Here is a 17,438-nt window from a genome sequence, read left to right on the forward strand (position 1 = left end):
ATGTTACAACATACACAAGAGAAAAGGAGCAGCACAGCACACACAACACAAACAGACACACACAACACAAACAGAACCACACAACACAAACAGAACCACACAACACAAACAGACACACACAACACAAACAGACACACACAACACAAACAGACACACACAATGAACACAAGAGGAAACTAAACTGGCCTGCAGCTCAGTCTCTGCTCAGGGTCTTCGCTCTCATCGGTTGTTGCTCGTCTGTTTTGCGGCGCTGTTCTGTGAATTGTGCGTCAAGTCTGTGCCTGTGTGTGTTCGCTTGTTGTTGTATTGTTTGTCTTTAGTAAATAAATAAAAAATTACACGTTTTAATTTGCTTTTATCGCTGTCAGTGTCTTTGTCCTGATTATGTCTTAAATCACAAGTGTTATTTTAAACTTTGAGGTTTCCAGCTTCACACCTGTTCACAGACTGCGGGTGAAAAACAGCCTCTCGGCTAATTGTGTTGTATTTACAGTGATGCTGATTAATAAAGTTGTACCCTGAGAAATACGGTGGAGAAAAAGAAAAATGACAAATCTCTTCTAAAAGACCGTGTCTCTCTTCTCCTGTGAATTTTCTACATTGGTAAAAGTTAGTGAACTTCAGAAAAAGGACCAGATTTAATATTTGTGATGATTTTAACTCTTAACTCTTGAATCAGCAGGTTCCCTCTGTGGTTGTTCTTTGTTTGTTTGCCTTTTATTTCATTAGTGTTGTTTTTATTATTCTGCTTTTTAACCTGTAAAGTGTCTTTGTGTACCCTGTAAAGCGCTATATAAAATAAACTTATTATTATTATTAAAAGAGTGAATAAATAAGTAAAAGCATTAAAGGTTGTCGGGGTCTCATGTTGGCGTCTGACCTCTGAGCAGCTGTTCTTACGTCCACCTGTCTCAATGTTACACCTGAACACACACGCTGAACACACACTGACACATTTGTCACATCAGATCTGTGTGACCTGCTGGTTTATATTTAGGCGTCTGATCTGTTTTCTCACGCTGAGTCTGAGGCCACACCTGATGAGGCGTCTCCACCTCAGCACCACCTGACCTCGATTTCCCCGCCCACACACGCACACACACACACACACATACACACACACATACACACACACACACACACACACACACACACACACACATCCTGTCCCAGCAGGCTTTGAGGCTGAAACCGCCGCCGCCTTCGTCTGTGACGCAGGCGTCTTCGTGCAGCTCGTCTTCATCGAGCGACCACATCCTGTGGAAACAGTGAGGCTGAAGATTTTCCAGCAGCAGCAGCAGCAGCCAATCAGATCACAGCAACAAAACCCTCCACAAAATGACACATAATGATTTAAACTTCTGATAAACCAGAGACATCCACTCACAATATGTACGTTCTTTTCTTTTAATGCGTTTATTGATATTTATTCATTTACTGCTTCTGTGTCATATTCATGTTTTTAATTATTGTTTTTCTTTCACACAATAATCTCCAGTTTTATTATTTCATCTCATCACTGGATCAAAGCTGCTGTACGACTTCTGACTTCCTCATATTCGTGTAAACATTGACTCTTATGATCTGAACTCAACAATCTTCATCTTCGACCTCCTGAGGTCACTTTAATATCTAAATATGAACGCTGAGGATGAATAATTTCACCTCAGTTCAAAATATAATTTAAGAAGAATAACATGTCGGAGTTTTTTGTCCTTTTCTCTGTTTTAGATTATTTTATGCTGTTTTATGTTTATGTTTTTTTCCTTAAAATTAAAATAAATAAATAAATAAATAAATATCATGTCTTCTCCTGCAGTTTGTTTTTAGTTTTTAACTATTTATTTGCTCATTTTCTTTCTTTTTATTATTGTCTTTTAAATGCGATTTTAAAAATGTTCCATCTTTTCTAATGAGTAAACTGTATATATTATATATACTTTATAGCCTTTAAAGCACTCTGAATGGTGCTGTATAAATATATTTGTCATGTCTTACCTAGAAAATAATTAAGTTAAAGGATCATTCGAGGTCAAATTTCTACATTTGTTTCTATTTCTATCGTTATAATCAGTGTGTCTGAACTTGTTTGAGCTCATTTATTAAAATGTAAAAGTGTTGTTGTCTGACTCTGACTCTCCACACGCTTCACACTTCTGTAACAACAGGATCATATTTTATGATTTCTGCTTTTAAAAGTCGATCTGTGATTTTTCTGTCAGCAGATATTTTCAGATTAAAGTCGTCAGTGACAACATTCAGCCTCTAAACGTGTCCTTCCACTGCGTTCATGTCTCAACACATCTGCCCCCTCGAGCCGTCGCCTAGTGTGCACAAGCTAACGTTGTTAATGCTAGCTAACATTCGCTTATATTAGCTAGCAAGTTAATGTCACTAATGCCAGCTAACATTAGGGCAGTACAGTACACTGGTGCATCCTGTAGAAATCAGCCATTTTCACGTTTTTTCCCACAAACTGGTAACGACCAAAACACAGACACCACGTGACACCAACGGAGTATTTCTATCGGCTGACAAACCTGTTAGCTGGAACAGCTGACACAGAGACAAACAAAACAAACTTTTTAAAATGATTCATTCACAATCAGAATAATGTTTTTCAGGAAAAGAAATACTTTCATTCTGCATCTTTCTACGAGCTCTTTTTTAAAAATGATTTGTCTTCATAAAAATGTTTTCTATATGACCTTTAACCTTTAAAGTTTCCCGTCTACAGAGACCAGGTTTATGCAGATGCACAACATGGCCAAAAGTATTTGGACGGAGAAACATTATTAACAGTGTAATGTTTGATTGTGACACCATGAATCAGAGCTCTAAAAATAACAGTTTAAATACAGTGCTGATAAAAACATTTAAAATCATGTTAAAATCAGCGAATGTTCAATACAAGAGGACGTAAATGATCAGTTCTACAATAAAACATAAACAATCTCACATCAATCATGAAGTTTAAAACATTATAATGATAAAATGATTAAACTGGGACGGTGCCAGTGGAAACCAGGTGGAGTGGAAGTGGGCACACACACACCCACACACGCACAAACACACACACGCACACACACACACACACACACACACACACACACACACACACACACACACACACAGCTGTGAGTTACTGTGTGGTTTTCGTTGTTTCCACCCACATGTTGATGATTCTGATGTTCTCAATTATCTAAAAGTTCATCAGATAAAAAACAAACATTTTATCTCTACATTTCATCTCGATGTCGTGTGTAAGAATAAAATGTCAGAATGATGAGAGAAGAGCTGTGACCAACAGCTGTGTGGAGAAGGTCACTGGATTCTCTTATATTTCCTGTTTGTTTTGATGTCCACGCTCCACAGTCTCATTATGATGTAATAATAATAATAATGATGACACACAGTCACAAAGTGCTTCACATAAACGACGAAGTGCACGAGTCAAAACCCAGCGTACATCAATCCAAACATACGAACACGTACCGACATACAATCAAACACAAACATGATGCGAACTCAAAAATAAAGCACAAGACGAGAACTGAAGTCAAAGTGAAGCAACACTGGAGGAATCTGTGAGAAGACTGACCTATAGAAATGAGTTTCTTAGCTGTTGTTTAAAACACACCACAGACTTTAAAACACACCACAGGCTGTTCCAACGTTTTGGTGTCCGCCACCACAAAAGCACGATCACCTCTGATCGTTTGAAACGTGAACGGGGAACAGATCAGAGGACCGGAGAGGACGACCACCAGAATAAGGGCTTGAACCACGCAGAGCCGTATATGTGAAACTGATTCTGTGTTTTACTGGAAGCCACTGAAGAGGCAAGTACTGGGGTGATACATGACTGACGACCTAGCTGCTGAATTTTGGACCACTCCAGTGGAGCTAATGAGGACCGAGTGACGCCTGTGAAGTTCAATGTGTTGGCTGTCTCAACAGAAAGAAGCAGGACTGGACAAGTTTAGTAGTGTGAGGCTCAAAGATCAACTGCTTCTGATTCTTGGAGGTGGTCTTGATTATAATAATAATAATAATGATCGACCTCCTTACTAAAATAATAAGTGCATTTTGATTTTCATCCAATTAAAAATGAATAACGACCCAAAAGATGGCTCCGTGTGCTGGTTCTGCCTCCGTCAGTCAACAGATGATTCTGGTGAAATGGAGAAGAACTTTTTTCTCAATAAATCGTTTTCATCCTCTTCCGACCTTCAGCTTCATTGATGGATGATTAATAAGGAAAGGACTGATTGTTTTTCCTTAAATACACCTGCAGGAACTGTCCCTTAAAAATGTCTGTGATGGTTCAAAGAAAATGTTATATGGCCAAAAGTATGTGGACAGCATTGATAGTGGACAATTCTGCAAAATCATTGATTACATTTTTATCCAAATCTGCATAACGTTCGTGTTTATTGATCAGGAGCAGAGCAAACAGCTGCAGGCCTGTCGACACGTCTGTCCTGGTTTGGGTATCTTAGTTCCAGTGAAGCTTAAATGTTAATGCTGCAGCTCAAAATGTTCAAAATGATTATGCCACCGTACACGGAGCAGCTCGATAAGACAATAGTTCCCACAGTTTTACTGGTCTGCACAAAGACCCAGCCTCATCCAACACCATCGGGAGGAACTAAAGCAGCGGCTGTGAGTCGGACCTGATCGCCAACATCAGCCGTAAATTAAACACCGCTCACACCTGTGGCAATGTCGTACATTTCTACACTCAATATGTGAATTTATTGATGAGGTTAAAATACACACACACACACACACACACACACACACACACACTCTTATCTTGCTGGTGTGTTTTGTGCAGCAGAACAAACAGGAAACCACAGACAGAATCGCAGCTCGATCCAGTTTGAGCTGCTCTGCTGATCACAAACACTGATAACACTGATCTGTCTGATCAATGATGATTAACACCAACAGCATGTCACAGCATTCAGGCTGAAAACAGTTTAAATGATTAAGATACAGCAAACAATCGAGAGATAAACCGTGGTGGGTGAAGCTGAGCAGAGTTTTGATGAAGAGACTCGACAGTGAAGTTTGTTTTCCATCGATCAGTTCAGATGTGAAACACTGAGCCTGTTCTGAGAAACGGCCCACGTGTTGAAACATGGAAAGTGTTAACTGATAATTCATCAAATGATTCAGTTCATTCCTTTAAATCAACAGTGTTCATTTCTCATCAGCAGACACTCGTCTCAGTTCGTTATGAGACAGAAGAAATGACACAACTACAAAACATCACAGATGAAAAATGTTGACACTGGAACTGAAAACTGATTCATAATGAAACTGAAAAGTCTGAACGCAGTTCATTAAGAGTCATTAATGCAGAAAATCAGTCTGAAATGTTCCCCTCGGTGTGTTTAAGGTGGGAGCACCTTCATATTTTCAACACACTCTGATCTTAAACTGGACTGAAAGCCAGTCAGACAAAGTTCATGATAATCTGAATCAGACAGACACAGCTGGAAACATCAAATGTGTCATACAGGAGAAGTCTGATTAGATCATGATCCGTCTTTAACAGTTTTTTATTCAATCAACAGTCGACAGTCAATACTCGGACTGTACCAACAGTTTATCTCATCTCCAGAACTCAAAGCACCAAAACATTTATACATGAGTCAAAATGAGTTCGTTCAGCCAGAACACCCGGAGAAAAAACCTTTCAGTGAGCTTCTTTCTGTTTGAGACTTCATCAAAGTGAACCATCATTCATGAATGAAATGAGTTCCACCTGTGTGATCTGCACAGTGACATCTGTGAGTTTGATGTCAGACATAAAATACAAACAAAATCTGTTCAGTTAAACAATGAGATGAATTGTAAAAAGTTAAAGCTCTGATGGTTTCACTCTGGTCTGTATCATGGTTCTCTGCAGTGTTTCCCTCCGCTGTCTGTTGTTTGACTCCAACGACTGCAGAAGTCAGAACATCAACAGACACGTCCACAAGTCTGCTGACTGATGTTGATGGAGGGTGTAAGTGAGTGGAAAACAAAGGCAGCTTTGTAATTTAACAGGTAAAACGTGCAGACATATTAATATGTTCCTGTATATCATTTGAGGTATAAAAATAACTTTATTTACCTTTGTGTTAATTCCCGCTAGGGATGCAACAATATTCAATATTTTATCGAACCGTTCAATACGCCCTGTTAGGTTCAATATACAAAGGCAAACAGTACAGTACAATACAATACTAAAATAATGTCTGCTGTTTAACTTGATTGGATACTGCATATGTTTATTATGGAAGGCAATTAAGATAAGTGTTAAATTTTTATAATAAGGTTTGTGCCTATATCAGCTTTTAATTATTTTTGCATGCAATATTGCCTTTGCTAGTGTGAGCAGTTTTATATTAAGATATCGAAACCGTACCGTTACCGTGGCCCAAAAAATGTGATGCATACCAAACCGTGGGAAAACTGTACCGTTGCATCCCTAATTCCCGCTATTATTTACATTAATTTTCAATTAATGCAATAATTTAAAAAAAGACACGGACGTATCTGCTCATTTTATATAATGGATTGTTTTGCTGTTTTTTTTCTGAAAGTAGCACAAAGGACTCACTTTGTTTTTTAAAACCCTTTTTTTTTTAAAATTATAATGAATTTGCCTTGTAACTTTGTAATTTATTCTTTTTTAAATGTATTTATTTTATCACTTATTTCCGTATTCTTTGCCTTTGCATAAAAAATGAATTAATTAAATGTGAAAGTAAATAAATATGGGAATTAATACAAAGGTGAATAAAAACAGATTTATCAATTTCGTAGTTTTATAGATTCATAATAATTTATATAGCACTTTTCTAAACAAGGTTACAAAGTGCTTCACAGAAAAGAAAGAATTAACAGCAGATAAAAACAGTTAATGCCTACATTTATTTGATGCAATATTTTTGGTGCATTTAGTGACATATTTACATGTTGAGCCATTTATTGGTTTCTTTATTTATTTTTTTTAATTTTGGCAGTTTCAGTCCTCTGAATCATCTGTTTTGATTCTGCCTCTTACAAATAAAACAGAATCATCTGCGTAGTCAGGTTTGGCCGATCGTTGGTATATTGACTGAATATTAGCGGGCCGAGGATAGATCCTTGTGGTACATCACAAGGTAACTGCAACAACATGGATCGAGTTTTTAGAGTCGGTTCATTTATTTCATCGCATCATCAAACAAATTAAATGTTGGTTACTTCACGAGGATGACTTTATAAATGAAGTGTCGCAAGCTTTCTGACTTCACTGTGTTTCTGCAGTGACTGTTGTTTCCTGTTAGCCTCCATCAGTCGAGCTCTGTAGGCTTCACTGTGTTTAATGACACACTTTGACTCAGAGTTTCAAACAGGAAGCACATCAGCTCACATCAACACCTCCAGAGAAAAGCATGACCGACATCTCAAATGTCTGATTGTCTGATTACACAACACGTCCTGATGACACAGTGACAGTAAAACCTGCTCAAACTATAATCCCTGTCTACATATTCTGTTTTTTTAAACATTTTTCTCTTTCAGACTTCAGTACGTAGTGTTTCATATTTCAAAGATTTATCATTTGATTTATGAGTCCACGTGCACAGCAACACACACCTGCTGGCTTCTGTTGCTCCAATGAGAGAAATATTAAAGCCCTAAAACAGTCTTTCAATCAGTTCAGACATTAAGATGCAATTTTCTGATACTTCTGTGCACTAATCAGGATGATTCAGCAACATTTTTAAATCAGAATTTGAAGCTAGATGATTGATTGTTTAGTGCAGAAGCCCTGAACATCGTCAACATCATGGGTCGAACTATATCTCCTCCATTTTCTTGTGATAAAAGTTTACTCAAGAGGAGTTATTTATGTCATTACCATGGGCTAACATAAAGAGATCATTTACGTTATCACAAGAAAACAAAAGGTTGTTCCCTCTCATTCCTGATAGCTTCATGTTTATTAGATCAGCAGTGCCATGACAACATGCACACATGGCGTCTTAACAAATGTACCAACTGAGTTAAGATGAAAATGTCAGATTGAGGAGCACCCATTATTAAACATTTGTTATCCCGTGATAATAAATTAACGATTTCAACAAAACAAATACATGTAAGTTGTTATCATGGGAAAATGGAGGAAATCATATGTTAGACCCATGGCCATTTAGGGCTTCTGGAGTTTAGGTGTCAAATCAAATCTCATCAACTTAATTAATAATATCTTTACTTCTACAGATACAGCAGTGAAGTCTGTGTGACCCCAAACAATGAGGAAGTCGAGTTAAAGCAGGAATTATACATTTTAAATAAACACAACAGTCATTCGGTCTGTTTTCTCTGTTTTTTATTGTAGCAACAACACACAGGAATAATAATAATATCACGCAGCAGTTTATAGCAGGATGCTGTCAGTCTGTCAGACTGTAAAATGTAACTGATATTTACATCAGCAGGACAGAAAGAGTCAAGATCATTCATCAAAAGCAACAGAAGCATTAACTTCTCCAACATAATAAAGATTACATGTACAGGATGTCCTGATGATATTCAAAAGCTAACAGATGATTTGATATTTATACATGTTATTATACACAATGAGACAATAATGAAAAAAGAAGTGAAGCTCAGCGACGACTCGATCGAAGTCCTTCTGTGTATCCACCATCTTGGATTTGTTTCTGGTGAAGATCTGCCGAGTTTCTGCAAGATAAACCAGAAAACACATTTAATTAATCTGACCTGAGAAAGCTTAAATATACACAGACATCCACATTTCTTACATTTACATCTCTGTGGTTGAAAAAAGAGCATCAACTTCAGTCTGCAGGTTTTTAAAATATTACTATACATCAAATTACAGAAGTTTTACAACAGAACATTTTCATTTATCTATTTTACGTCACCTTTATGTTACCAATAAGTCCCACTGAGATCAAAATCTTTTACAAGACAGACCTGGCCGAGGTAGCAGCCATATCAAAGTCACAACATGATAATATACCATGTATAAAACATGATATACAGACGTCCTCAATAAAACAGGAGAGCAACACAGTGGTCTTTAAGAGAAACAGCAACATGCCTGCATCACAACACTCCTAATGCTGCCCTTAAATTCATAAATGGACATAAATGTGTCTCATTTCAGATCTTTGCAAGTAAAAAAACAGAAAAACAATGCAGCTTCCACTACGTCTGTCAAAACCCAAAGGTACATTAAAAAGCAATGTTGAGGGAAAACTGCATTTTCACACTGTGCACCTTGGTCGTAGATAACATGTGAATGTTTCTGTCTGCTTCATCAAGATGTACGTATTTTTGTAGGCTAACTGAAGTTAGCATCGTCCTGGTTCCCTCCACAAAAAGTAAATGGGATTTTTCACTTGGATTTTGGATTATTGGTGAAAATAATCTCAAATTCATGATACTTACACGTTTTTTTCAGCAAAAAAATCGTCACAGATGAACACCACTTTATGATTTTTGAAGCGTAAATGAAATGGCCAGAAGTAAAAAGCTAATGTTAGTTATAAACAAGATGATGATGCACAATGACGTTTAATGTCCCCGACAACCTCTGTAGTCTCATTTAGACACTATTTAGCAACCGCTAAACGTTTTTTTATTGTATTTTATGTCGTAGAACAAAAATCTCTTAAAAGGAGCAATATGTAGGAATTCAAATGTGTCAAATTCATACTCCAAACAAATAGGGAGCAGCATATGACCGAAGTAGCTGCTAACTGCTGCTAATTGTAGCAGCCGTTAGCTAGCAAGCTCAGTTTGCATTTGTATTAGCAGACTGTCCAGAGCTCGAAGCTCAGTGGAGTGTTGGTGTTGTTCACCCTCAGTATACATCATCCTACAAAGTGGCTCAAGGCTAGCTGGTTAGCATGCTAACTTCAATAGATATTTCTGCAACATGACACATCTTTAACATAATTTCAGAACTGTTATTTCTTCACGTTCTGTTAATACTTGTGTTAATATTATAAACAAAAAACTTATTGAACTTTTTTTTTTTGCACCTTTAAGCTTCTTTTTTAACCACAGACATGATTTCAGAAATCTAGACAAAAAAACAATCTACTTTAAGATGACGCTAACTTATTTTCTAGTTTTAGGACACATTCCTGTGACACTATTAAAACAGAAAACAGGACGACTCTTAAACATGATTAAATATAGAGGAAACAAGCTTCCCTAAGACTTTATGTTCTTTGTATGAGTCATGAGTTTTTGTACTCACACTGACTGATCCACAGTCGGAAAGTCATCAGGACGTTGAAGACGACGGTCTTGATGAAGATCAGTCTGAGGCACAGGATGGTCATAGTAACGAAGTTCACTGTGGGATCTGCAGACGACGACATGACAAAGATTAAACTGAAGAACAAACAAACCTTTAAAACACGGAAACATCTGTTCAGTCAGATTTAATACAAACCTGGTTTAAGAGTGTCTTCACATGAAGCCTCCTCAGAGTCCTCTGAAAGAACAAGACAAGATATTTTTAGTTTTCACAGCAATAATCACTCTGTGATCAGTGACATACGCCGTCATTTCGAAGAGCTTCAAAAGTAAAATGGAAAACAAGAATTTCAACGATTTTCGCCCCATTTTACAATAAATGTTCTGATTTAAACATCTTCATTTAAATGTTTCCATTTTGGACTTTTTCAATAATCAGTCCAAAGTCATTCATTTTTCCATTTAATGTTTTTCAATTTTTTTCCTTTATCTTAGTTTTCCACTTTCTGTTTTTTTCTTTTCCAGCTGAAAGCATGATTCTTTAGTCTCTAAAATCATTTACTCAGATGTCAAACGTATTAAACTGTATTATTACCTTTCTCACATTCGTCCCCATTGCCACTTAACAGAGCCACCTGGTTGAACACCTTGTCGTCTGCTATACGGACGGCCTCTGTCTCTTTGAAAAGATCATTGCTGGTATAGTTGGCTGTTGCATTTTGTCTGCTGAAGCCAGTAGCGAGGCATGCCTTGATGCCATCACCTTCCAGTTTGTAGTAGGCCGGCTCGTACTCTTCCCCTGAAAACACACAAAAAGAAGAATAACGGTCAGACACCACTAAAATGACCGTGTGTCCAGTTCACAAGACGTTTTCTCAGTTTGATTGTGACAAAAATCCAAAGCAGAGGAAGACGATGCCACTCACAGACACACTGTGAGTGAAACACACTCGAAAACATCAGCTGTGAAATCAGACGACTGCTGGAAAAGATCTGTGATTATTCCTGAACTTGTTTCTGGAAATTTAAGTTGAAGTGCACATTTTTATCCACAAGGACGTTTCTACTGTTTTAATGGAGTTTAATGTGACGGCACTTTTCATTCTTTACTCAATACTAATACAAACTCAGCAGGCTGATGTTTTCACCTGCGTGTGCATCTGTTTGTCTGTCAGCAGGATTAAACCAGACCTGGATGGAGGACGAGTCTCGGCCCAGGAGAAACCCCAGTAGCTTCTGGTGAGGATCCAGGAATGTTTTCTCACTTTCGTTAACATTGTGAGACGTCTTTCAAGATTTGGGTTAATTTCTCACTGAATGGACCTTGATAAAAAAACATCAGTTGTATTTAAGTGGCTATATGAGTGAGTAAGCTTTGATTCCTAATAAAAATCTGGATCTAGTGGATTTCAATTTGTTTTATTTGATATTGGATTAGGATTGATTGAATTAAAGAAGACTGTTGGGCCTTGGAGGCTATTAATTCGCCTTTTTAACATGTTTTTGGAAGATTAACTTCAGCTTTACATCATCATCCATCCGTTTTGTTCCCCTCTCAAACTGAATTTCTTCACATTTATTTTTGTTGTCGGGCTGTCACTACACGATTATCAATGACAAAAGAATCCACAATAACGATATTCTCACAGTATCAATAGAAATTTGAAAAAAAATGCTCGTAATCAAATTAATCTTTAACTTTGTTTACTGCGTTTTGTCTCTTTTTGGTAAATAAATTAGGCAAGGAGGTGGAGAGAGTCTGTAAGTGTACAAAAAGGACAATTACACTCAGTTATAGTAAAAATGCAACCAAACGAAAGAACCACAACCCTGTTTGTGTGTCGTCCACACTTCAATTTTTCGGTATTTATTATTGATAACTTACTCAACACGATGACGACCTTTGTTCCTGATCCAAACAGGATTTTGTTGTTGTTGTTATTCACACAACAGACTGAGTGATTACAAAAACCCGTCAGTGTGGTCTGTTTACAGCTGGAGCAGCTTTATAGAACAATTAAGGGTGAACAATTGTTGACTAACGTTCCTGTTAAGCTTCATTTCTATGTTTAATAAAATAAAGGAAAACCCTCCAGACAATCATGTGACTGATATTTCAAATGTGATGAGATTTAATTTAACATTTCATAACTCACTTTTTTCATTACAGTCCAAATATGAATTTATTGTGTTACACATTGTTGTTGCATCGGATTATTACAGCTCGTCAGTTAGATTTTTATTAACAGGAAATGTTTAAATTGGTTCAGCCGTCGCTGTTTGACTTAAAATGAGTCGAACATACAGATTGTCTGTTGTGCCGTTACGAAGACATCTTGAATTTTGACATGGTGTCGTTATCTTTATGAGTTCAGTTTTACCTACAATACGTCTCACACTTACTCATCAGGATAACAAGTTTAACTCCGGATCGAAACACAATCCTGATGTAGTTCACACACACATTTATCTGACAGGAGCAGCTGTGATTGAGCCAGGATTTCAAGATAACTGAAGGAGGTTTTAACCATTTTGTTTACATCGATATTGAGAATGTTATTATTTTAATGGTAATAGTAATATCAGTTCCTAAGTGTTCGTTGGAATGGTAAGACGTGGTTAGAAAGACCTTGACCAGCCTTAGTTCATTAGTTCAAAAGGGTTTAGTATGAAATATGAGCTGCAGTTAAACTTACGTGTCCTGATAATAAGTTTAACTCCGGATCCAAACACAGTCCTGATGTTGTCGTTCACACACACATTTATCTGACAGCAAAAACACCAGAGAGCTGAGAGAGGCAGCGGATGTTTGAAACACTTCACCATCGTTACTCTTTATTTTATGTTTGCTTCTTGATTCAGATGTTAAACGTGTTATTTTATCTGCAGGAATTCTTAAAAGTCAAAATTTAGGTCAAATAAATTTTCCTCTGGAAAACTAAATGCTTTAATATTTTATTCTTATGTGGAAATAAGTCATATTTGTGTCTTGTTGTATTGTGAATATTCTGTGTTGACGATTCATCATCAGTCCTTTCATGTTAACTGTGTGCTGCTTTTGTTAAACATCGTATAAAAAAGTAATAAAATGTGATTATCTGATCAGAACCTCCTAACGGTAAAAGTTTTAAATATTTCATTAATAAACGGACGTATACACAAAGAAACCTTGATGATTATATTAATAATTATTCTTTATAACAATCATGAATATTATAAAACGCACTCACGTGACGATACGATAACTCTGACTCCAGATCCAAACATGAACCTGTAGTTGTTCTGATTCACACAGTCAGTCAGCCGCATTCAAAAACCTCCGCAGAACCTTCAGAACCTCACTTTGTTTGTTCAATTCAACAAAACTACATATTTTATGTCTTCGGATCTATATTAAGATTATTATCGGCGTGTACAAAACCAACTGGTCACATTCACTGTTTACTGTCTTCAGTATCTTTTAACTATTTGTTCCTTCATGACCACATTCACAGTCGTGTGGATTCATATTTGAATATAAAGAAATAGAATAAACACGACTCACTGAATGTTATCTTCACAGACAGGTTAGCTGGACTGTTGTTGGTTTTATGGGTTTTGAAGGAATTACTACTAAAAACTTGTGTTTGTTGCTGTTTGTGTCAATTTAACATCTTTAAACTGTATTAAGTCCTAGAACATGTTTTAAAAATTCATTTGGAGAATTAATTAACTTTTTATAATGAAAACTTGTCAGTTAGTTTTCTCTTGATAGTTCATCAACATGATCACATTTCAATCTGATTTTTCGCTCTGGGAACTTTCTGCAGGTCGATGTTGGTTTTAATCATTAATCATTAACCAAACTTGAACTAAGATGAATTAATTTAATATTTAATTAATAATTCTGCTCATATTTCTTTTTTCTTTACTCACTTGTTTGTACGATTAAATGGGTTCCAGCTCCAAAGACGATTTTAGAGCCAGCAGCGTTCACACAGTCAGCAGCTACAGTACGACAAACACTGGCAGCTCACGCAGTGAATGTTCATGTGATTAAACGTTACCAAATTAATTAGTAGTAATGTTTGGTTAATTAGTTTGTAAAATTACATAAATGACAGTTTTCAGAGTGATTTTACTCATTTTTAAAGTTTCACCTGAGACTTTTGAAAAAGCTGATGACTTAATGACGATAACTTTATGAAGTCAAATTATTGCTGTTCATTTATCATTTAAAGACAATAAACAACTTACGATCCTGGACGTGCAGTTTGATCCCATTTCCGAAAACTAACTTGTATCCGACATTCACACACTGATCGACTTCAAAACAAAAAACCATCACACTCTGATCCAAACGCTCTGCAGCCTCTCAGCTCCAGCAGAACACAGGATCATTCATTTACAGCTTCAACACAACGTTTGGTCACAATGACGGACAGATTCAAGGTTGTGTCGTGTCCAGTGGTCGTACTGGTGAACAGTACGTTTTTGTCTTTAAACATCGACTACAGTTAATTTAAGAAAACTGATGTTGGTCATCATTAATTCACTTATTGGTTCGCTCACTAATCAGTCGATGCATTAACATTCTAACATCGTGTTAAATGTTTGTTAAATGAGCTCTTAGTCGAGTTGCACCCTCTAAAATGTTTCTCTAAAGATGTTTCCTAATTTCTTATGATTTATGTGTGTACCATATGTGTGTGATTAAAATATTTCAATACATTTTAACTTTTGATGTATTTTGTTGTGTCAGAAGGAGTAACTGCTGATTAAAGATTGCAAACCACTCTTTATAACTGAACCAGAGTTTAGTCGTGACTTGTGAATATTAAGGAAAAATCTCAAATAACATCACTTTTCATATAAACGTCAGCCGTCCAGAGTCACGATGTCTGTCCACAGTTAACAGGTGATGTGATCTGAATTTAATTTGTCTTCCATAAACATTTTTTTACTCACTTGTTTGAATTTTCAGTTGAATTCCTGAACCGAACGTCAGTTTGCGGTTGTTAGTATTCACACTGTCTACGACAGCTCAACAATAACCTGCTGACAACGACCACGAGGAGCGACAGCAGAACTGGTGCTCCATAAGCAGAGAACTGAACTCACAGGTGTTATTGATTATGCACATTGTTCAGCAGTAATTTGTAAAATTCAGTGAAAGATTTTATTGTAATAAATGAGTTGATGTTGTGACAGTTGATCACTTTTTATACTATTATGTTTTTAATAGTTATTATTATGAACTAAACATTGTTGTCAGTTTTTTTCTCATATGCATCTCCCATTTTAATGTATATCTTGTGTGTATATCTTGTTTTATATGTGCTTTGCTCGATGTCCAGTCCTGCTGCCTCGTTTCAAAGCGTCTTATACGTATCCTGTGAGTTTTATTACACCACGCAGTTGAAAATCAGCCTCGATGGCTAAACTGGAAAATTTATAGAGAGGATATTAATGTGCAATGTCCCTGTAACTTGAGTAATAACATGTATATAAACCAAGTCAGCAACCCTTTTCTTGTGCAGCAACAATAAGGAAATATGTCTTTACAGTTAATTTTTAGGTGTTTTCTCTGTACATTCATTCGTGTTTGGTTATTTTTCATGGTGAAGCTCAAACACGTTGAGCCTCAGCAGGACGACTTAATAATTTAAATTAGTGTTTGGAGTCCAAATAAATTTGAGACATAAAACACTTCAGGATGAAGACAGAGTAGCTTTTAAAAACTTACTTAAACTAAATTAAAAAGGCTGTAGATGGTTTCTTTGTAACCATTTAAACTGACTGATGAGCTGCTTAATGAATTAAAACAGGACTCACGTGTTTCCACAGAGACGTGGACCCCTGATCCAAACAACATCTTTTGGACTCCAGTCTGAGTCACACATCAGCCAGAGCTTTAACAAGAACTGCAGCAACAACACCTGCTGCTTATTACTCTACCTGTCTGTTATTTATCATTTATTTATCTGGATTTACACAATCACAGAAAGGAGAAAGTTACATTTGATAAAAACATTCAACACGTTTTAGCTAATTTTGTAGCTTCAGTAAAATATCGTCCCAGATCATAACCAAGACAGTTCTGTGATAGTTGTGATTATTGGATATGCATATTACAATTTTGTTACTAGTCACTCAAAACTCACCAATATTAAAAACTTTCCTTGCATTTTTTTCAGTTAACTGAACTATAGGCCAATAACTGATCAGTGCAGAAGTATTTACCAAAGAAATATCTACATTTAAATGTGTCGGGCAGCTGATGTTGTTGAATTTCATGATTTTGTTTTGAACTGAACTCTTAATAAGCAACTTATCATAGATTGATTTGGTTATTTTTCGGTTGTTGAGTAGAAAATCTTACTGTTCTGTATTTTCAGCTCAGTTCCTCGTCCAAAGATCAGCCGTCGAGTCCCGTCATTCACACAGCAAGACGCCTCATAACATAAAGTCAGTGAGCGCTCGCGAGGTGTTTGACAGTTTTACAGGAACCTCAGCAGGACAACTTACTATTTAACAGTAACTTTGTGTTTGGTGATTAAATGGAGAAATGTAGTCATGAATGTTTTGTCTGTAAATCAGTTTGATTTCACGTCACAGTCAGATGCGTAAAGTCGAAGTTGATTGTTTGTAATTTCTTAGATTTGGTGAAATCCAGCAGTGACTTCTACCAACTGCTGGAACTTTACATATGTTCCCAGAAGACAATAATTTCATGAGAACACAATATGACATGTTGCCCTCTAACATTTACAGATATTGATCAGTTGAAAGGTTGGAAATGACGGGATTGTAGTTTTTTCTCAGAAAGAGTACGCGCCGTCTTTGAAGGCTCCGAACAATAAAACAAACTGAATGAGCTTCAAGTCTGAACTCTTTTAGTTGATTTGTATTTATACTTTGTGATAACTATATTTACATTTGCTGTACTTCCTTTTGATTTTTCTTTTTTTTCCCATTTCATTTGAAAAAGCATTTTGTAGCTTGCTTTAGAAAGTTACTAAAATAAATGAATTCTTAGTCTCATGCCAGAAAACAAATAAATTAATTCTTACTGGATTGTACGAAGAGTTTAGTTCCTTCCCCAAAGACCAGCTTCTGTGTGGCATCGTTCACACTGTACATGTGATCAGCTCAAAAACCTCTGACAGGTAATC

At 36.5% G+C, this 17,438-nt stretch overlaps 1 protein-coding gene across 4 annotated transcripts in view; it reads right to left on the reverse strand.

Annotated features, from left to right (window-relative positions):
• Window positions 1–8,360: 8,360 nt before the first annotated feature.
• The window catches only part of LOC311266536 (M1-specific T cell receptor alpha chain-like), a 45,645-nt gene continuing 36,567 nt past the window's right edge, over window positions 8,361–17,438 (reverse strand). For 3 of the 4 annotated variants that reach the window (XM_084368953.1, XM_084368951.1, XM_084368952.1), the window contains exons 2-5: window positions 10,880–11,083; window positions 10,481–10,522; window positions 10,283–10,390; window positions 8,361–8,733 (exon numbers count right to left, since the gene is read on the reverse strand). In XM_084368953.1, coding sequence (XP_084225079.1) covers window positions 8,732–8,733; window positions 10,283–10,390; window positions 10,481–10,522; window positions 10,880–11,083 — 356 coding nt within the window. In that variant the 3' untranslated portion in view covers window positions 8,361–8,731. Of the gene's footprint in view, window positions 8,734–10,282; window positions 10,391–10,480; window positions 10,523–10,879; window positions 11,084–14,520; window positions 14,856–17,438 lie in introns of those variants that run through there. The other variant, XM_084368950.1, reaches the window with a different exon arrangement.

Source organism: Pagrus pagrus (genome assembly GCF_965226575.1).
Source record: "Pagrus pagrus genome assembly, chromosome: 12".
Lineage (NCBI taxonomy): Eukaryota > Metazoa > Chordata > Actinopteri > Spariformes > Sparidae > Pagrus > Pagrus pagrus.